We start from the raw sequence: 21,503 nt of genomic DNA on the forward strand, positions 1-21,503 counted from the left end.
CACAATGTTCAACATCTACTTTATTTATTCCTCAAAACAATCCATTACAAAAATCCATATTTACAGTATGCTCTCCATAAGAAGAAAAAGCATAATTCCAAGCACGATTTGACTATAAACATGTGTATACATTCTGTACACGGTATAAGAAGCTGATAGTTACTCTTTAATTATCATCCATACGTTCATGTTCATATGGACATACTGTACTGTAAAGACTCGCTCTTGACTGTAAACATGATTGTAAAAGTGTGACTAACACACTCGTCACGATGAAGTTAAAAAAATATGCAACAACGCCGGCAAAGTAAAGGCGTGTTCAAGTCATTCTCTGGCTGAGGACGTCAACAAAAATGTCATATTTAATTTAAAAATGTTCACCAAATCACAGCGGCTGTCATAGAGGAGCGTCGCAGGGAGTTTCCTGGGGAGCGTCCGGGGAGGCGACCTCGGCGGTGGCGACCTCGGGGATGCCGCGGGCCCGGCTGATGACGTCCTCCACGTCTTGGTTGTTCAGGCCCCTGATGCAGTTGAGGCGCACCAGGCCAGCCTGACCGCCCGACGCCATCCACGTGTGACAGCTCAGGTTTGGACTCAGGCGCACCTGAGGGGGGACGGGGGGGGGGATATCTCACTGTTCGGGGCTTACGTCAAAGACTTTCAATTGTGCCGTAGGCGTGAATGTGAGTGCAAATACTTGTTTCATCATTGTGCCCCAACACTGACTGGCAACCAGCCCGATTATTTGTCTATGTGTCCTGGCATTGGCTGGCAACCAGTGCAGGGTGCGCCCTCACTCTCAGCCAAAGTGGATGGCTATCGAATTATTTGAAAGAAATAAAACCTTTGAGATGTTTGTTTCCGATGATTGTTTATCATAACCAGTCCCAACTCAGCTCGTCTTTACTGTTGAAAATAAAACTCGCTCTTGCCTTTTCTGTCGCAATCTTTCACGCCATAACATTTAACGAAAAACCCTCCAGCGTGTTGTCCTGCCGGGCGTCCATCATCACCTCCCCGCAGTCCATCTCTTTGTTCTCCTCATCTTTTGTTCCAACCAAACACATCAAAAGCCTCCACGGCCGCCGCCTTCCACCCAGGGCGACATTTTCCTTATTTAACACATCATTACACACATTACGCGCACACACACACAAACACCAGGAGGACGAGGACTCTCTTGCTTGGTGCATCACTCCTGGTGAAGTTGATATTTTTCATGTGCTGTGTGTGTGTGTGTGTGTGTGTGTGTGTGCGTGTACCTTGTGCAATGAGGCCAAAGGCATCTCATCCATGTTGAGCCTACTGTGAAACTCCGTGTCTCTCATTTGCTTCCACAAGCGTCCCATTTTGCTGAAGAACTTCTGCAAGAAAACAAACACTACATATTAGAATTCTCACAAATTTTGGACGAATCTTTAACACTCTACTTAGACTTTTACCTTTCTTATTTATTTATTTATTTTTGGGCGGTAGGGAGGGGTTAATTCTTCATCCTGTTAATGCTGTTACTAAATGTAAGGAATTCTTAAAACTCCACTTCAATTTTTTTTCCAATAAAAGTTGTTAATTCCTCACAATTTTCTTCCTAAAATCTTTCATCATCATTTAGCCATCATCAATTCTTAACACCCCAACTTAGACTTTTCAACCCAACTTTTTGTGGAATTGCTCAGTCCTCCCAAAATGGTGGATATTTTCAAATTTTGAACAGATTTTAAAAATTGTAACACTTCACACTTGTAAATTTATAACAAATTTAACGGGATTTTCTGCACGCAAGTTAGACAGTTCCCAAATATTTCGGAGGTTATTCTTAACACTCCACGACCCAAATACTGTTGGTATTCTTAACGACACTAACAATTTCCCACTAAATAAACGGCGCAACTCTTAACATTAGATTTCGTCACTAAACTGTTGTTTTTGTTCTCTTTGCAAATTCTTAACACTCAACTTAAGACTTTTTCCCAAAAATGTCAGTGGATTTCCTTGACATGCCTCTTAAAACTTTTCACCCCCAAATTTGATGGAATTCTTCAACTCTCAAATGAGATTTCCCCCAATTTTTAGGGCGTGTTATTCACCTTGTTTACATACACGTTTAATGTTTTAAAAATGTTTACACGTGTGTAAAATGGCGAAATGTAAGCCTTGTACGTACCATGTTGTTGTCGGTGTGGTGAAGGTAGTACTTCCTCTCCGTCTCTTTGTACGTGTCAAAGAGTCGCGGGTGGGCGTCAGCCTTCTCGCCGCCGTCTCTTCCTCCATCTGCTCTGTCATTCTCCTTCTTCACCTCCTCCCCACGCACTTCCTGTTCCTCCTCTTTAGCATCCGGGGTGGCGTCGTGACGCTCCATAGAAGTGAAGTAGACGGGCTGAGGAGACAAAAGGCGTATAAACGGCGCCTCTTGTTTACAGTGCATCTTTAAATATGGATCGCATAGGTTTACAGTTTCTAATTATATGCTGGAATTAAGTTGATAGACTTGTGTTGAAATGAATTTGTACAGTTTGGGTGAACATTCTGGTATTTGAATAAACAGTAAACAATAAACATAGGGTCAGGTCCCCGACTGTGCGAATTTGCGATGTATTGATGCTCCCCTAAAAGTGATTATAATTGCCTATATTAATAGTTTAAACCATAAATATATATTGCAAACATGCAGGGCTCCACTATACAATTCTATTTTGTTTTATGTGTCAGTCCTACAGCAAACTTCGACAGGGATTGCCAAATAAATAGCTTGAAACAAGCAGCTTTTACCTCTTATTTTCGAGAACTGTCCGAGTGCGAGTGACAATCGGTGGTGTTTTACTAAATGTGTTGACACCATGTAGGAGAGGTAAAACTACATACAAACTATTTAAAATTTGGTCTCTATATAATATATAATATTTTCACCTATTGCTGGTGGTCTGGAACAACTCGCCCGTAACTTTGACTGTAAATGCACGGGAGCTAACTTACAAATCTCTTCTTGACTGTCTTTTTGATGTGCTGAGTATTAGCAAACAAGGAAGGTAACATGGAGATGATGACCTCGCCGAGCATGTCCGACGTCACCAAAGTGTTCAGCCAGTCAGAGTAAGAGATGGACTGCGACAAGAGAGGAAGTCGTGAGACTTAGGAATGAAGTGGTCCGCGAGTCGACATGACATAATAATAATAATCTTTGTTAATAATACAAGTAGACAGACCCATATAGCGGTCATCCTGGGCACAGCAAAGTAAGAGTTCATTTGGTGGTCAAAGTAATGGACTCCATTTGAATTGTGTCTGGAGGAAAAAGGACAGACAAATATGAATAAACATAATAAATAAGTTGTCCCAATTGAAATGTTAACATAAATGGTTACTTGGTGTTAGGATGAATGTTGGTTGAAAAAGAACATTTTAATATGAGATTTTTTTTTTTTTTTTTTTTTTTTTTTTATCACTAGGACCTTAATTGTGTGTTTATCACTTCTGATCTTAAAATGAGCCTAAAATGTCAAAGCTACACAAAATCTAACATTTGTTCTTCGCAACAAAATGTCTCACTGAAAATGATTTTTTTTTAACCTATTCAAAGCATGCAACAAAATGTTGCTGCATGCCTTGAATGAGGGAAATTAGCACCATCTGGTGGACAAACACAAAAATAGAAATCTAGTAGTCCAAACGGCAGTCAATATAAAGGATTATATGAGTTTATGCTCTGTGTAAATGTTGGCTCAAAAATGGCATTTTCAATGCTTCTCAATGAGACTTTTCCCCCCCACTAGTTGATGTCAAAGTTGCATACAAATCTGACACATTTGTTCCCAGCGACAAAAAAACATCCCATTGAAAATTACATTTTTGATCACATTTAACACATGCAACAAAACATTTTGACATGCTCTGAATGGGGACACATTTAAAAATGGAAATCCAGCAGTCCTAATTGAATTGATAATATACAGGACTGCCAGATAAATGTGGGATCGTGAATTAAAAGATTGTCTAGTTTAAAGTAAGAAAGAATATGCGTAGGTACATTTTTAGAACACTTCTTGATAAGGTTAAATTTTTGAGAATGTATTTTTAAAGGACCACTTAAGGATTAAAAAAATCAAGTTAAATCATGACAGGAAAAAAAATGAGTGCGTTACGCTGTAAAGGCGCCGTCCTGGGCATAAAAGAGGCCTGGTGCATTGGCGGGCCAGAAGATATCATTGATCAGGGAGCGTTTCTGCACTGTGATTGGCCCGTAGAGCCTGCGCAGATCCCACGTCTTCAGGAGGCGGTCCTCCCCCGCTGTTGCCACAAGATGTCTGACCCAAGACAACATGCGCTCTTTACACAATTTTCGCAAAGGGATGACATTACCGACATTTTACACGGCGTCTTACCTGCTGGCGGCACAGAAAGTGAGCGCTCGCACGGCCTGTTTGTGAGCAAGGAAGCATTTGTACGGCAGCAAGCTGGGAGAGTCATGTGACTCCTGGAAGCGCAACAATGCAGATTTGGTGGTCAGATCCCACAGACCAACCATACCTTTTTTATTTTATTGAGAGAGAGAGAGAGAGAGAGAAGACAGATTTCAGACAAACACTGCAGCAGTCGTTGGGAAAGTCCTGTTATTCTTTGCCACAAAAATATTACATTTGGTCCCAAAAGTACAATATTTTTGTGAAAAAAAAAATGTATTCATGGAAAGGGTCCGAGGCATAAAAAACATTGCATTTTGCCTCACAATCACCATACATTGCCATTAAAAAGATAGAGGTATGAAAACATATCGGGTCACAAAAAGGCTACATTAGGATATGAAAATCTACATAATTTGTTTCGAAAAAAGGCTGTTATACTTTTCTTAAAAGGCCAAAATATTTGCTTAAAAAGGCAATTTCCCATGTAAATACAATATCCCCCGTTAAGGTTTGAAAAAAGATTTTGTCACTAAAATCCATGAGAAGGATTTTTTTAATTTAGTCTTCTCTCGTCAACCGTCCCAACAACTCTGTCCGTGTGAAACAGCCGATGTTGTTTTCCACTCTGAAATTAAATATCAAGAAGAAGATGGACACACTACCGTCGTAGAAGCCGACGGCGATGACATCGTGTGGTTTGATGGGCAGCCAGTCCATGGACAGAACCTGACCGCTGCGCTCCAGGCGGGGAGCCTTTAAGGAGCCCAGCTTCAGAGTGACCACCGGATTGGGCTGCAGGGAGGACACAGGTGATAACTTCAAAGAATTGGAGGAGAGCCTCATCGAAACAAGAGCACACGCACGCTCACCTTGTAAATGGAGGTTGGCTGGCTGGCATCACCTGTGGAGTGAAAAATCACATTTAGTCAGCTTACTGAGGATAACCACAGTGAGCAATATTTTCCCCCGGAAGTTTTATAGATTGTCAAATTGGCATTTATCTCCCTCATGATTGATGGGACAAGCTGAAATTCACACCCTAATCTTCATATTCTGCCCAGAAGCTGTGCTGATCTCAAGTCCAAAGTGATACAAAGCCGCAATCTACAGGGATCTGCTCGTCATCATGGTGGTTTAAAATAATATCACAGACAAACTGGTTGGTCCAAAACCTCTTCCACACCTACCCGTTGAAAAATTTACTTAACGTATAGATTCGTCAATGGCAGTGAACGCTCCGATTTCAGTTGACAAATAAAAACATCCATAGCATCATATGAGTTTAAAATGATAGATTTTTGTAGATTTGGCTAAAAAGAGCATTACGGAGTGACAAATAGGCTACTTGAAGATATGAAAATCAAGGAAAGCACTATATTTTCAGGAAAAAGGTAAAAAAAAAGCAAACACCTTTGCTTAAACATTTTACAGTATTTTCCCCATGCAAATAAAATATTTTGCCATGAACACACAGGCTAAGACGCCTGGCTTGCACATTACTGTACAAAGTTTTTACAGGTTCTGACTGGCTGTCATCTGCATTAGCAGAAAAATACAGTATTGCAGTTTTTGTAAAATTTCTTCCTCAGAAATGTAAACATAGTGTGGCTGCGGCTTGCTTCACAGTGACTGACAAGATAGGAAGAGGAGCGGTGTAGATTTCACAGCTTTGTGACACTAACAACCAGCCGTGTAATGCATCTTCTTTGTCATTTCAATTATAGATCCTGGTCTGATGGGAAAAATATAGGAACAGTCAATTACTTCGAAGCCGCCTCGCACCTTTTGTCTTTTACACCCCCGCCCCCTTCCTCCTCCTCCTCTTTTTTACACCTCATTCATTCATGTGACTGGAGTATTTGTAATTATCTGAAGTGAACAGCGCAGTGTGCTAGTAGTTAACCCTCTCCCGCATCACCCACCTCAGACATCTTCAACTCATCCCAAATCCACACACATACACGTACGCTCGCAAATTCATCCAGTAGCGTGTAATATTCTGCGCGAGTGTGTGTGTGTGTTTATGAAGTCTCGCTAAAATGCATGTAAGCTATGCTTGGACGCGGCGAACTGATGAAGTCGCTTAATGACCCGCTTCTGCGAAATAAAATGGAAACTAAAGGCCACGGCGCACTGGGCGAGAATGCAGGTAGGAGGGAGGGAGGGAAAAGAAAAAGTTGAGAAATGTCAGACTTTGATTTTACACCCAAAGTGTAGCAGTGCTTCTTTGCTTTTAATCACACAAACCAGACATGTGAGAGTCTACGTTAGAAAAGTGTATGCAAGAAAGGTGCGTGCAGGCAACTTGTTTGTTAGGAAGATGTATGGAAGAGAGGTATAAGTAGTTCACAGCCAGCCATTAACCTGAGCTCACAACAGCCAACTCTTCACTTTCATTCGCTGAATCCCACATCACTCACCAGGCCAGGCCCCGCCTTTTAAAACCACAAACATTCAAAGTTACAGATACTACACTATGGCAACCCCGAGTGAACAAAAATAATACCTGCACCTCACATATACATATTTTGTATTGGTATTGCTGATTAATAATGCAAAATAATGTTTTTACACGATTACTCAAATAATTCGATAGCCCAAGCCATATACAGGGCTAAAAAGCTGTATGGATGAGTATGTAAGCAAATGTTTGCATGAATTGTGTATGCATGTGTACGGAATGTAAGAGAAGGGTATGAAAGGATGAAAGAAAGGAACGAAAGGAATGGAAGAAAAGTGAATGGGAGGAGAGAATTATGTGTTGCATGGAGCATGTGTATGACATGAGCTACTGCTAACAGCCTGTGAGCGCCGGTGTTTCATCAGATTATTGGACACACAAAAACACACACAGAATGTGTGTGTGATTGAGGAGGCGCGCAAGTCATTTATCTACTGCATACACTGTGAGAGCGTATATGGTAGAAAGTCAGCACAGTGATGAGAGGCGACGGCACCACGGGCGCTATCATCCATATTGTTGTCATCACGCGCGCACACACTTGACACTATAGGCGAGCGTGCCCACCGTTAAATATATGTCGTTAAAGAGCGCCAGCGTTACGGCCCCCCCTGAGCGAGTCAGTTAATTGAATATGTGATATGGTCCGTTGCGACTGGTCTGACTCGATGGCGATGCTTGTGTGTGATTGACGGTGTACTTTTACCATTATGTTGACTATGAACATATATAATCTTCACATAGGGTAGGAGTTAACAAAAAAACACTTTAAGGGACTGTCTGCTGGATTCTGTATACTGCAAGCGTGGGCAACACTGCCATTTGCTGGACAAAGGATGCACTGCAGTATTTTGACGCTAACCCTAACGCACCAAGCATTTACATGATCAAGAGTCCTGAAATGTTTCAGACATTAATTTAGAAGTTTCCTTTCTAAACTGGGTAACTAAAATGTGTTATTCATTTATCTCATTCAATAACTGTTTAATTTATTTCTATTATTTTCTTTGGGGGTCGGGGGGTGATGAAGTGTGTATGTGTAGCGGTGGTTAAATGCGACTCAGGCTGGCCTTACCAGAGTCTTGGTGGTCTTGGCTGGCGCGCAGGGCATCAGGATGGGGCAGGCTGTAGATGGCGACCACACCCATGGAGGTGGCGACGGCCAGGAGACCGAGTCTGGGCAGCAGAGGAGCCTTAACCACATAAAATTAGCATTCTTATATGTCTACATATACAGCTAGCGTAGACTGGACTACCATTCATTCATACCGCATTACTGTATATACTGTATATTAATTATCCCATTGCACAATTGTACACGTCTCCTGTATATAGGCACGGGTCGGCGACCTGTTTCGAGGTATGCCGCGGTTTTAAAAGGTTACGGTTTCTAAACCACTAAAACTTTCATACCCTCAGATTCTGATCCCGGCTCATGCCTAACTGTATATTATGTATACGCAATCTTTTAGTTGCTCAAATAATTGCAATTTACACTGTGGCTTGCAAAGTACACTGTACACGCTCATAGTTATCATACTATAGTCCTCATGATGGTGGTCATAGCATGTTCACACCTGTAACAAAATAGACAATCATGTTGACGTATGTTCATATATCATGTCATGTTACCTCTTTCTGGGTGGTGGGCAGCTCCCATCCTCCCGACGGACACCACTTCAGGTGGCAGACGAAACCTTGGTCCAACACCAGGCCGTACGCCAGGGCAGGCTTCGAGCTCGGCCTGTACAGGAACAGGAAAGATTTTTGCCCAAAAGAGTACGGTGCCCCTGACATAACATTGGAAAAATGGAAATGGTGACAATGTACATGTAAGGTTCGCAAAAATGGGCAATTTATGATGACCATGACATACAAATTTGTGGCCGCGAAGTAGGTATAACGCGATGTGAAAATATAGATTAATAATTTTTAGATCATTCCTGGATAGTTGGTTAAGCAAATCAATTTACCTAGACATCTAGTTGTTCATGGGAATGATTATTTCACACAAATTAGTATTTAACGTACACGTTATACCTAATTTGTGACCACAAATTAGTATTTGTTGTTATATCTATGTTGTGGCTAAAAGTCAAAACGTTTTCCCCACGTCAAGTCTGGGGCTCCATAATAGAGCTCATAGTAGTTAGATGAAAATGTATAAAAATGCAGACCTGGTGTTGTAGTCCAGTGTGCCCACATCCCACAGTTGCACCAATGCCGGTCCAGAGTAGGTTTTGTGGAAGTAGTGCTGCTCCTCCATGTCCCTGCGGCAGGCCACGGCCAGGTACTGCGAGGCCACTGCGTTGTCAGGCGTCGGGCACCACTCCATGGGCCACACCGGCCCGCCGGTGTACAGGTGCATGTCCCAGCACTCCGGATGGGCAGGTAAGGACTCGAACCTGCGCAAAACGTCCAGAAAATGTGTACTCACGGTGAGTTGGCAGTATAGTTGTCTCGACCCGATCAGCCGATTGGAAATCCCAAAAACATGCGTGGTAGGTTGATTGAAGACTCTAAATTGCCCATAGGTGTGAATGTGAGTGCAAATGGTTGTTTGTTTCTATGTACCCTGCGATTGGCTGGCAACCGGTTCAGGGTCTACACCGCCTCCTGCCCGAAAATGTGAGGATAAGCGGTAATGAAAATGGATGGATGGTAAATTAATTGTTTACTTTGGAAAAAAAATTATATGCGCACAATGTAGGAATTCTGCATAGTTTGTTAAAACTTATATACTGTGTATAATATTCATTATCACTCTCCCTCTGGATTGCAGCGGTATCGCCTCAGACTTGGTATCACCAGATACTCAAAATCAGATCACTCAACTCAACAAAATGTGATCGGAAAATCCTAGTTAGCATGATTATGCAATGAAAACTCAGCCATTTTCTTTAGCTTGTCCTCATTAGAGTCACAGGTGAGCTGGAGTCCATCCCAGCTGACTTTGGGGAGAGGCGGGTACACCAAGGACTGGTCGCCAGTCAATGTCAGGGCACATTTAGACAAACAATAATCAGACCTGTTGAGTCTCTGCAGAGGCATCTCCTCGTCACAACCGTCCCTGGACACTTTGAAAGCAGCCGAGAGAAACTCCTGAGGTAGATAGGTCTCGAGTTCACTGCAGTAAACACACGCCAACATTATGATGCTTTTATAAACTGTGAGGGCAACAATATGGCTGCTGTCAGACAGTGAAGGGAAGCACCTCGAGGGCACTCGATGCCAGACACTGGAAGACGGCAACCACTCCGGGAATACCCAGCTACAGAGTTGCTCGTCACGGCTACAAAAAAAAAAAAAAAAAAAAAAAAAACTTTTTAGACGCACTAATGGGTCATAAAAATAAGTAAATCTACGCATTACTTACAATTTTTTCTGATTTTCGACGATCTCCAAAAGTGTGAGGCTGGTCATTCTGACGTTTCGATTGGCCTGGAGAAGACAACTTTATTATTAACACAAATGAGCAAGCACCAATTAAATTATGATCTACTCGAAACTTTATGGCATCAAGTCACAAAAAACACAAATTCAGACTGGAGGTCATACTTCAACCTTTGAAAGAATAATAATATATTGAAAGACCCCGGGAAAATAAGAATAGTCAGTAAAGTCCCTGTAAAGTGAAAATCAAATGTGTCTTTTACATTTGACACATCACTGAGAAGAGAGTTGTTAACAACCCTGCCGAATTGCTCTGTCTCTGCTCTCGAAAGCTGTGGACATATCCGCTGGAACCACGCCCAAGCTCAAATGGAAATGAAATATCTCTACGACGACTTGGAAAAATGTCTAGCGTCGTTCTTATGTCTACACACGTCTACATGTTTGAGCCGTGAAAATATACCTGCTCAAAACCTCCAGTGGCTACAATATATCCCACTGAGTCGTCACAGAGCTTTTCCACGCTGCAACAACAAGGCGCTCTAAAACGGCCACACCAGCCCGAAGCCCCGGTCCAAACGCTGGCTGTCTCGTAAGACTTAAAAAAAAAAAAACACCCTCCTCGCTCTTCCGCCCTTGCCCATTGTGCCATGGCGAGCATTTTGTTAGTTAGCAAATACTGCCAAATATTTCCTGATTTAAGAGCTACTACAAAAAGGTGGAACACCCACTCACACTGCTTTCGTCGTGCGAATCCGAGTCGGTCACCTCCTGATCATCTTCCTCCTCCTCTTCCGCCTCAGATGGTCCCGCGACATCGGGAACGAAGTCCTCGTCTTCTGCAGCGTCGCCATCAGAGCATTTTCTCTTTCGGCCTCTGCGACCTGATGGGAATCTCATTGAATTTACTTGTAAAAATGTATGTAGCGTGACCCAGTATTTTTTAACTGCACCTTTTTTCTCTTGGGAACTTCTTTCCTCTGTAGTTTCTGGGGCTGCTTTGGTGATGACGTCACTGGTGGCTTCTGCACCTTCAGAGGAACGGCTGACTTCCTCTTGCACCATCGCGTGGAGGAACTTCATCGCCCTAAAACGTGAGGGGCATGGCTTTGGTCACAGACTCAAGTCGGGGAGGGGATTAGTGAAGTGAGGCCACCTTCAAACCTTGCTTGCAGTTTTAAAACTGCAAACTTCCCCTTTAAAAATAATGAGCAATATATCGATTTGATCGATCAATTAGTCAGCTTTATTGCAGTGCGAAAGAGGATAAAGAGAAGCCGTGACTCACATTTTAGCAGCGCTCCTCCTTGGGCGGCCTCCCGGTTGCAACTCCTCAGGTTCTTCTTCTAGACTCTTCTCAGATGGTGGGACAGGCTCCACGTGAACGATCTGCTTCCTCACGTACTTCCTCTTTGGCTTGGGCGTCCCGTTCTCCGAAGACGCCTCGGTGCAGGGAGAGGCGGACGCGTTCGTTTGGGACGCGATGTCCCCGTTAAGCGCTTGAGGTGTTTTGAAGTCGTCCACACTCGCCAGCGGGACTTTTCTCGGACGTCCTCGCTTGCCGGGCGTCTTCCGGGGAATCGCCGGCTCCACTTCCTTTGTCGGGGGCTTCCTCGCCGGCACGTCGTCGTCCCTCGGGTCCTCGTTTGCGTTGCTGGTGTCATAGTTTGTGACACCAGCGATCGTTTGGGACGAGATGTCCCCGTTAAGCACGTGAGGTGTTATGAAGTCGTCCACATTCGCCAGCGGGACCTTTCTCGGACGTCCTCGCTTGCCAGGCGTCTTCCCGGTAGTCGCCGCCCCCACTGCCTTTGTCGGGGCCTTCCTCGCCGGCACGTCGTCGTCCCTCGGGTCCTCGTTTGCGTCGCTGGTGTCATAGTCGAAATATCTGGAGTTTATTTTGCGTTGCCGACCTTTGGAGCTGGGCGTTAAATCGAAGGCGGGCTTGGACGGTGTCTCTTGACCTGCAGGATGAGCAATGTCATCATTCTGCTGTATTTTCAATGCAGCCATATTATGGAAAATGTACTTTTTGATGTTTTTATGCAAATGGTTGTGCGTCTGGAGGCGTCGGGCGGGAGGCGCGTTACACCCTGAACCGGTCGCCAGCCAATCGCAGGGCACATAGAAACAAACAACCATTCGCACTCACATTCACACCTACGGGCAATTTAGAGTCTTCAATCAATCTACCACGCATGCTTTTGGGATGCGGGAGGAAACTGGAGTGACCGGAGAAAACCCACCCAGGCACGGGGAGAACATGCAAACTCCACACTGGCGGGGCCGGGATTTGAACCCCGGTCCCCAGAACTGTGAGGCAGATGTGCTAACCAGTCGTCTACCGTGTCGGCCAAGGGTGAAACAACCCAGTAAATCTTGAGTTATCTAACTTTTTTTTCTGAAACTGTCAAATTGTGGCTGAATGGTTAAACCTCGCTCGGGGTCGTCGACGTCTTCCGGCGCGGTTTCCTTCACCATTATCTTCTCAGGCGATCCCTCATACGTGTCTTTTCACGTCGGCTGTGCAGCTGCACTGAAAGCGAGTCAGGAACACACACAATCATTTATTATGGTGGCGATATGCTGAAACATTGCATCATTACAGGCACAAGCCGTCACTTCAATTTATCCATCCATTCATGATCTCTCGCACTTTTCCTCAATTAGGGTTATATATGAGCTGGAGCATATCCCAGCTGACTGTGCACAAAAGAGGCACACCCTGGACTGGTTGCCAGTCCATCTTTGGGCAATTCAGAGCCTTCAGTGAACGTAATAGGCATGTTTTTGGAATGTGAGAGGAATCCAGAACAACTGGAGAAAACGCATACAAGCAGATAATGGCTGTGTTTCGGATTGATTGAGGCAGACAAGCCCACTCTCTTGATAAGCTGCAATACACACACAATTTTGAAACCAGTATAATACAGGTGTACTGTACCTAATGTTGTAGCCGATGAGAACTATATACTTTTCTGTACTATAGTTTGTAGCAAACTTTAATACAATTAAATCATAGAAGGTTTTTGCACTTTACTATACACGATGCAAGAGTTAGTTAAGAATGCAGTCATTACGGTATAAAGTCCACCACAGTAAGGTCAAAATAATATCGCTATGTCATGCGTTAAGACTCGCAAGCCAAACACCATTGAGCTATTTGACAATTTTACGTTGTCGTCCCCTCCTCTACACGGTTCGATGGTTTTAAAAAGTCAGTGTAGCGCGAATCATGTCTAGGTGGACACGTTCCTTCATTCGACACTGCTTTCTAAGTGCAAATACAATCAGTGACATCTACTTTTCCTGTCAGGCATGTCATCTGTCACGCAAGCGGGGTTAGGTTAGGTTAGCACGACACAGCTAATGCTAATTTGCGAACAAGGCGGTGGTGCCTTCCCGGGCCGCCGTCAAAAACCTTCTTTAAAATGCTGTACTTAAAAAAAATAAAAAATAAAAAAATGACGACGAATCTTGAGGGGGAAATAAGCGTAGTGATGGTTTAAAAACTCACCAGGTGGGACTCACGTCCGCCCTTTTTGGTGGCGAAGGCTGACAATCCGCGTACGGAGTCAACGATGCTCGGATCTGACCATGCGGGTTCGAGTCCCCCACACGGAAAGCTGAGCTGTACCGATAAAACGTCAAATATATTTAATAACCACCGCCTATGGTGCAGGTCCACGACAAAGGTCTAATTATCCATATAAAAGAAGGATTGTCAGCACTTGTTTTTGACTCAAACTCACGCTGCGCCTCCTTCAGTCCGCCATGTTTACTGTACAGCCAGAGAGGACAGTTTACAGCGCCCACTAACGTCGTACAGGAGAACTGCATCCATTTATCGAGTGGCGTTACAACACGCATGCGCCAAACTGAAACGCTAAAGTTCTGTCAGGGGCTTCTCGAACCTTTTGGGCCCCAGTTTGAGCATTTATTCGATATCCTTGACAGCAACCTTAAAGTCCGTATACTAGTACACTCTTTGTCCTCAGTAGTAAGATAGTTCAGTGCACTTGTGGAATGACTGTCTTACTTTGTGTTACTAGTACATAATTGAACCTTAAAAGTAAACGACTGTGATGCTTTTAGTGCACCGTGCTTGCTTTTAGAATGCTTAACCAATAAAGTAAGATTAGATTGGATATTGAATAAATGTTTACGGATTTTTTTTCAATCTGGTCTCTGGCCTTTCAGTTTGCATGTTTTCGCCGGGTACTCCAGTTTCCGCCCGCATTCCAAAAATAAGCATGGTAGTTTAATTGACGACTCAAAATTGTGAATAGTTGTTTGTGCCCAGCAGTTGGCAACAAGTTCAGGTCTCTCGCCCAAAGTCAGCTGATAATGGATGGATGGATAATTAAACAGCATTTGCATTATGACTTTATGCTTTCATTTGATGGACATAGTGCTGCTCCTTCTGGTGTGCGCACCTTGGCCAGCAGGGGGCAGTATAATACATGACAGTCACAACTAAGCTGCAGTAATATTAGTTGTTTTTCACATATATATTACTATGAGAATTGTTACATTGTCTGATTGCATCTGGTGCTGCACTGTTTGTGTTGAAATAGCTGCCATTTAAAGGTTTATAACTACCGTGACATCGATGCTAGTCTGGGGTTTTGCATTACGTGTTAGCATTAAGCTAGCAAAGGCAAAGTTGTGTGGTTTGGTTAAATGCACATGTCATTTTCTTTGTTTTATGTCTCCTTTTATGGTAACACAACTCGCAACGCAAGGCGAAAAATTTACTCGTATCTCCGGAAACTTGTTGGATCGCTCTTAAGTCGAGGTAGCCCTGTGTTAAGCATAAATACTAAAGATGATTTGTCACCGGCTTTAAACTGCAGGGCGAGCTCAACAGTGCATTCCATCAAAAGTACTGTATAGTCAATTAAAAGTATTGTCCATTCCATTAAAAGTACTTAACATTCAATTAAAAGACAAGAATCAGAGTCATTTCATATGGCCTGATATTAAGAGGAAACTCTGACCAAGCGGTACAATAAAAAACAGATGTTCTTCTTAATTAATAACCTAGTATTAAACAGAAGCACATACGACAGGTTGAAGTGTTTAATGACATGTTTGAACACGGCTGCTATGATGGAAAAGAATCACATGGTGTGCAGAAAACAAGCACTTGCACAGTAAACAACACGCTTATTAGGCTACTAAGTGTGTCTCACAAAAAGGAGAACATGTTCGATGGTAGTGGTTATTTGGTATGGGATAACTATCTACACATGTATGTGGACATTTTCTGGTGTGCTTGTGTCTTTCATAAGGCTATGGCAGAAGGTAAACGCGTGAATCCACATTTTGTGGCATTTTTGTTTGGCGGTGTGTCATTATATTTTCTGTAATGTAAAATATTTGACTTGGCTCAAAAAAAAAGATTGGGAAACACTGTCCCGGTGTCAGAAAAATATATTTCTTTGCACTTATAAAATGGATTCGATGTTAATTGTGAGATCACATAATCATTTTTTGTAGCACGAGGATAAGAAAGTTAGACCTTGTTCCTTTCTCTCCATGTGTTATCACTTAGCTGTGAGACAAAGCAAAATGTCGTGTGTATGTATGACCTTCCCTAAGGAGAAATAGGCAGACACTTAATACAAAAGCAGCCATCAGGTTGTATTTAAGTAGTCTCCTTGCATGCAAGTTTTTAGTAAATTCCCATTATTCTCAAAGTGCTTGTCCTGTCTCTTGTTTACTAAAGGGTTAACATTTACACCTAGAGAGATGGGTGATACAAATTAGCAGTTTGCCTTTTAATGTTAGATGTTTTAAGTCCAATGACGGTTTTATTGATACCACTAAAGTCATGTCTGACACAGGCACACATACTGTAATAACATGTTCAACTTCTAGCTAAAATATTTTATAGTAAGTGAACACAATAGGTTACATACATAGAAAACACACACATTAACTACACTTGTTGCGCATATAACAATCTCTCACCTTTTCTTTTCCTCTGGACTTTTCAGGCCAGTTTCTGTCTGTTGGAGGCCTGCGCGTGGAACTCCCACCCGTCCAAGCGTCTCTGATTCCACTGGACCACTGGTCTGTGCTGGCCACATTGCTCGAGGCCGTCCTTATGTCTCACTTCGCGCTCCCTTCGGTTCCCCTCTGCCATTTTGTCAGCGTCCTCCATCTCAATGGGGGCTTGCTCGGCCCTCACGTCCAGCCACGCGGGACAGGGCGGACGCTCCACAGGGGTGCACAAAAGCGTGGGCGGTCGCTGCATCTGGTAGTCAGGATGACGATGATGATGATGATGGTGGTGGTGGTCCATGATGCGTTGCCCCTCATGGTGGACCGTCTCTCTGGGCTGCTTTTTCAGGAACTTCATGGAAGCCTTTTTGTTGGTCACAAACCATTCCTGGAGCACAAAACCATAAATCCCGACCACGATGTGGATGTCAGTTTGCTTAGAAGTTGTGTGGGAATGCTGAGAGATGACGTCACCCAGCTAGAATGCCAGCTGTGTGAAACCGAACATCTGAATGAATATATCGAACAATCCAAGAAAATAAAAAAAAATAAAAATATGCCTCAAAAGTGTCATAAGTTGAGCTACAACCGTGCATTACTCTGACTAATATAGGTCAATAATATCTCATAACTGTGTGGAAAAAAACAAAACAATTATCAATCAAGGACATTTAGTCGAATCTCCATCCCTAATTGACACGTCGCATCATATCACAGTACGTCGCTTTAAACTTCTCCGAATGAATAGTCATCCTCCAACATATTGTACGTGAAGAGGTCACAATGTGTGTTTAGATCTTGCCATGTAAAAAGCCCAGTGCTTTAGGTGCGTGTGTTGTTACCTGCGAATGCGTGGCGTTGATGTGATATTTCACACCGCTCTCCGAGTGAAACTCTTTGCCGCAGATCAGACATCGGTACTTTCCCGCCTGAAAATCGCCCTGCAGGGGAATGGCACGCGCGATTATCCTCGTTTGTTCATTACGGTGGCAAGAATGTGGACATTTTTTCTTTGTTTCTCAGAATGAAAAGACAACATTCAGATATACGAAGGCGCTGACGCACCCTAGTACACAGTCCCAGGTGAGACTTGAGTCCAGATACGCTCGTGTATGTGCACCCACAACCCTGAAACACAAATGACAATACAAACCGAGAGGCTACATTTTATTTTATTTATTTTTGTCAAACTAAACAACCAAGTTAAGATTTTGTGATCTATTTCAGAAAATACATGTCAGTAAGCGAGCCCTTCTCAATTTTGACCAATTGTGATGTCACATTTCATATAATTTGCATAATCCTGCCTCAACACCGAGTTTCTCTGCCCATGACTTGGAAGCTAAATTGGGCCAAGGTCCAGGACCACTTTTAACTCATTCACTGCTGTGGGCATTTACATGCACCAACTGGAATCCAACCATTTACCGCCATCGACGTATATATTCGTCAAGTATGCTTTTCAACGGGCAGACATGGAAGAGGGTCTTGCGCATCTTGTCTGTGAAATTCAGGTTTGTAAAGCACTGTAATGACTAACTGATCCCTATAGAGGGCAGCATTGCCTCACTTTGGATTTGAGATCAGCAGAGCTTTGGAGTAGAAGATAAAGATTAGGCGGTGAATCTTGGCTTGTCACGTCGATTATGGGGGAGAAAAATGCACGGACGTTGGTAGTCGGACATGTTTAGGCCCCTGGCAGTCGTACATAGTATATGAAAGTATAAACGTGTGTATGTGTCACAGTAGTAGAAGAAAGTGTGTCAGCATTGTGAGAAATGACGCAGTTTGAGGAGTGAATGAGGAATTTCATGTAGAAAAGACACTGATGTTCAACTCGAGTAGTGGTGAAAAAAAAATAGGTCTCATGGCACGTTTCTTAGTTTTATATCCATAAATAAATTATTATTTTGCCACCAAAAGCCCCTTCTCAGTTTTGTTTTTGTTGGTTTATAGTTGGAGGTGTCACACAAGAAAAAAATATGAGTCTGTTTGCTTGACATTTCACAAAAAGCTTATTTTCTCCGCTTTTTGACACTCACTTTATGGTTAAATTATCAAGTGGTCTGAAAAGTTGGTAAATGTAGCACCAAAGTTACCAAGTTGGCAACAATGAGTCGCCCTAGGTCTACCCCGGTCGTCATGGTAACGAAAGATGTACAGAGCCTCCCCTCCGAACTGAGTGATTCATGACAAGTGATCTCAGAAAAACTTTTAGAACTTTAGCAATAAAGACAGGAAATGCCAAACAATTTCAGAATAAAAGTGTATGTGACCTGGTTGGGACAGTGGACCGTCCTATGCAGCTTCACTTCGTTCTTCCACTTCCTCAGCAGCTCCTGGCTGAAGGCAGGCAGGCCGGGTCGCGAGTACTTCAACTGAAGGCGAGACAGCTCATTTAAAACAAACGACAGTGGACACCCACTATTTACTAACGATAGGGAGCGAGCCCTGCAGCAAATAGCCCCCCAAAAAACTAAACCACAATGTTTATAATTGCTCATATTAAAGGTTTCAACTGTAAATATAACACAAACAATAATCCCCAAACCCTTAAACTAATTGAAAACTCATCTGAAAATATTACTTAAAAATAAATAGCTTACAAATGACTTAATTTCAGCAGAACAAAAATATATACATACACGTGTAAACTTCTGTGAACAACGCAAGCTAAACTTAGCTCCTCCTTGACTTACAAAGTACATGCAACAAATATACAAGACCTTTTTTGTTGACTTTCCAGGGACCTTAACTGCACTTGATTGTCGAGATTGCACTCTTGCCTTTTTGTCGTCGGGCACCAGGTCGGACTGAAAGTTCCTCTTGGGCCGGTCTTTGGATGGCTCCTTGTTGGCCATCTCCGCCATGTGGAAGTTGGCCAGCAGCGCCGAGGCTCGCTGAACTCTGCCGCCGGCCGTCCTCTCCGCCTCGGCCTGGCTCGGGACCTCCGCCGCCTCGCCCTGGTGCGCCGGACCCGTGGGGGCGTGCTCGGACTTGACGTGGTAGTCCAGGCCGGCTTTGGACTTGTACGTTTTCCCGCAGTGTAAACAACTGAGGAGCATCTTGTCCAGCTCCGCCTGCTCCTTGCCGCACTTCTTCATGTGGTACATGTATCCCATAATGCTGCTGAATGCCGCCGTACAGCCCTGAAAAACATGCCATAGGTCAATAAGTAATAAAGTCCAAATTTTATGTCATAAAAACTTAAAGGAAAAAAGTTTCAAAGCTTTGGTATCAGGAGAAATGAGGCAACTCTCAGAAGGAAAAAAAGAAAACTTGTATTGAATAACATCATCATCATTTGTTTTTTTGCAAAAGCAAAGAGGAAAACAATAGATTTAAATCAGAAATCAGATTTAACTTTAAGGCCATATCAGCCAGCCCTACCGCCAGGGTATAACTCCTATTTCCCAGCAGCCACGAACGCAGCACACTTTTACCTTTTTGGAGCACCTGACCTTGCCCAACTGCTTCAGAATTTTCCTTAGTTTGTCTTTGACAGCGCGTTGGTCCAGGTCCTGGGTGTCTTCCACTGACGGCTGAAAGCGCGGGGGAAAACGCAACGTTTCGAAACAACTTCTAATGCTGAACAATGACAAGCTTTTCTTCGCCTCGGCGCTTACCGGGTTGCTGTGGTCGGCCATGACGTGATACTTCATCCCCGTGGAAGACTTGAGCTGCTTCCCGCAGTGTTGGCACGTAAACGCTTGCTGCAAGACACATCAGTGAACAACATCTAGATGGCAGGAAGTTCAATTACTTGTGTACAACCCCAATTCCAATGAAGTTTGGACGTTGTCCATCCATCCATCCATTTTCTGAGCCGCTTCTCCTCACTAGGGTCGCGGGCGTGCTGGAGCCTATCCCAGCTGTCATTGGGCAGGAGGCGGGGTACACCCTGAACTGGTTGCCAGCTAATCGCAGGGCACATACAAACAAACAAACAACCATTCGCACTCACAGTCACACCTACGGTCAATTTTAGAGTCTCCAATTAATGCATGTTTTTGGGATGTGGGAGGAAACCGGAGTGCCCGGAGAAAACCCACGCAGGCACGGGGAGAACATGCAAACTCCACACAGGCGGGGCCGGGGATTGAACCCGGGTCCTCAGAACTGTGAGGCTGATGCTCTAACCAGTTGGCCACAGTTCCGCCAGTTTGGACATTGTGTTAAACATAAATAAAAACATATATATATATATATATATATATATAATTGAATATATATATTTAATTGAATACACTACAAAGACAAAATATGAAATATTCAAACTGATCAACTTTATTGTTTTTCGCAAATAACTTAGAATTTATGGCTGCAACACGTTCCAAAAAAGCTGGGACAGGGGGCAAAAAAGACTGAGAACGTTGAGGAATGCTCATCAAACACCTGTTTGGAAAATCCCTCAGGCTACTTGGGAACAGGTGGGTGCCATGATTGGGTATAAAAGGAGCTTCCCTGGGTGGCTCAGTCATTCACAAGCAAAGATGGGGCGAGGTTTACCTCTTTGTAAACAAATGCGTGAGAAAATAGTTGAACAGTTAAAGACAATGTTCCTCAACGTACAATTGCAAAGAATTTAGGGATTTCATCATCTACGGTCCATAATATCATCAAAAGGTTCAGAGAATCTGGAGAAATCACTGCATGTAAGCGGCAAGGCCGAAAATCAACATTGAATGCCCGTGACCTTCGATCCCTCAGGCGGCACTGCATCAAAAACTGACATCAATGTGTAAAGGATATCACCACATGGGCTAAGGAACACTTCAGAAAACCAATGTCAGTAAATATAGTTTGGCGCTACATCCATAAGTGTAACTTGAAACTCTACTATGCAAAGCAAAAGCCAGAAATGCTGCCGGCTTCTTTGGGCCCGAGCTCCTCTAAGATGGACTGATGCAAAGTGGAAAAGTGTTCTGTGGTCCGACGAGTCCACATTTCAAATTGTTTTTGGAAATTGTGGACGTGGTGTCCTCTGGGGCAAAGAGGGAAAGAAGCATCCGGACTGTTATGGACGCAAAGTTCAAAAGCCAGCATCTGTGATGGTATGGGGCTGTCTTAGTGCCAATGGCATGGGTAACTTACACATCTGTGAAGGCACCATTAATGCTGAAAGGTGCATACAGGTTTTGGAGAAACATATGCTGCCATCCAAGCAACGTCTTTTTCATGGACGCCCCTGCTTATTTCAGCAAGACGATGCCAAACCGTGTTACAACAGCGCGGCTTCG

The 21,503-nt window shown here is 43.5% G+C and overlaps 2 protein-coding genes across 8 annotated transcripts in view; both read right to left on the minus strand.

The window, feature by feature from the left end:
* On the minus strand, positions 1–16,370 carry gtf3c2 (general transcription factor IIIC, polypeptide 2, beta). Of its 5 annotated transcripts, XM_061753879.1 has the most exons (21): positions 14,007–14,063; positions 13,772–13,885; positions 12,690–12,790; positions 11,543–12,218; positions 11,208–11,341; positions 10,990–11,138; positions 10,238–10,302; positions 10,076–10,153; positions 9,890–9,988; positions 9,039–9,266; positions 8,494–8,605; positions 7,937–8,054; positions 5,270–5,301; positions 5,063–5,192; positions 4,380–4,524; positions 4,140–4,301; positions 3,204–3,282; positions 2,974–3,102; positions 2,165–2,377; positions 1,263–1,364; positions 1–604 (listed from the first exon to the last, which is right to left on the minus strand). In XM_061753879.1, the coding sequence occupies exons 3-21, from the start codon at positions 12,733–12,735 to the stop codon at positions 398–400; spliced, it is 2,904 nt and encodes a 967-aa protein (XP_061609863.1). In that variant the 5' UTR covers positions 12,736–12,790; positions 13,772–13,885; positions 14,007–14,063; the 3' UTR covers positions 1–397. The 5 variants fall into 5 exon arrangements, with proteins under 5 accessions (XP_061609863.1, XP_061609865.1, XP_061609864.1 ...); XM_061753881.1 differs by lacking the exons at positions 13,772–13,885; positions 14,007–14,063 and adding an exon at positions 16,231–16,370; XM_061753880.1 differs by having other exon boundaries at positions 12,690–12,785; positions 13,772–14,048.
* Positions 15,323–21,503, minus strand: part of znf512 (zinc finger protein 512) — a 12,686-nt gene continuing 6,505 nt past the window's right edge. For 2 of the 3 annotated variants that reach the window (XM_061753898.1, XM_061753897.1), the window contains exons 8-14: positions 19,890–19,976; positions 19,707–19,805; positions 18,990–19,412; positions 18,540–18,641; positions 17,329–17,391; positions 17,106–17,204; positions 15,323–16,651 (exon numbers count right to left, since the gene is read on the minus strand). In XM_061753898.1, the coding sequence (XP_061609882.1) occupies positions 16,253–16,651; positions 17,106–17,204; positions 17,329–17,391; positions 18,540–18,641; positions 18,990–19,412; positions 19,707–19,805; positions 19,890–19,976 (1,272 nt within the window). In that variant the 3' untranslated portion in view covers positions 15,323–16,252. The remainder of the gene's footprint in view (positions 16,652–17,105; positions 17,205–17,328; positions 17,392–18,539; positions 18,642–18,989; positions 19,413–19,706; positions 19,806–19,889; positions 19,977–21,503) is intronic. The other variant, XM_061753899.1, reaches the window with a different exon arrangement.

Source organism: Phyllopteryx taeniolatus, chromosome 18 (genome assembly GCF_024500385.1).
Source record: "Phyllopteryx taeniolatus isolate TA_2022b chromosome 18, UOR_Ptae_1.2, whole genome shotgun sequence".
In the NCBI taxonomy this organism is placed as follows: domain Eukaryota; kingdom Metazoa; phylum Chordata; class Actinopteri; order Syngnathiformes; family Syngnathidae; genus Phyllopteryx; species Phyllopteryx taeniolatus.

What these genes read in the sequence shown, in the direction of transcription:
- gtf3c2 (XM_061753881.1), bottom strand. Translation starts at nt 12,735, where the DNA reads ATGGTGAAGGAAACCGCGCCGGAAGACGTCGACGACCCCGAGCGAG. An exon ending in CGCCGTCGGCTTCTACGACG is followed by an intron (nt 4,525 to 5,062) that starts GTAGTGTGTCCA and finishes AAAATAAAAAAG; the next exon opens with GTATGGTTGGTCTGTGGGAT. An exon ending in ACTTTCTGTGCCGCCAGCAG is followed by an intron (nt 4,302 to 4,379) that starts GTAAGACGCCGT and finishes GTCTTGGGTCAG; the next exon opens with ACATCTTGTGGCAACAGCGG.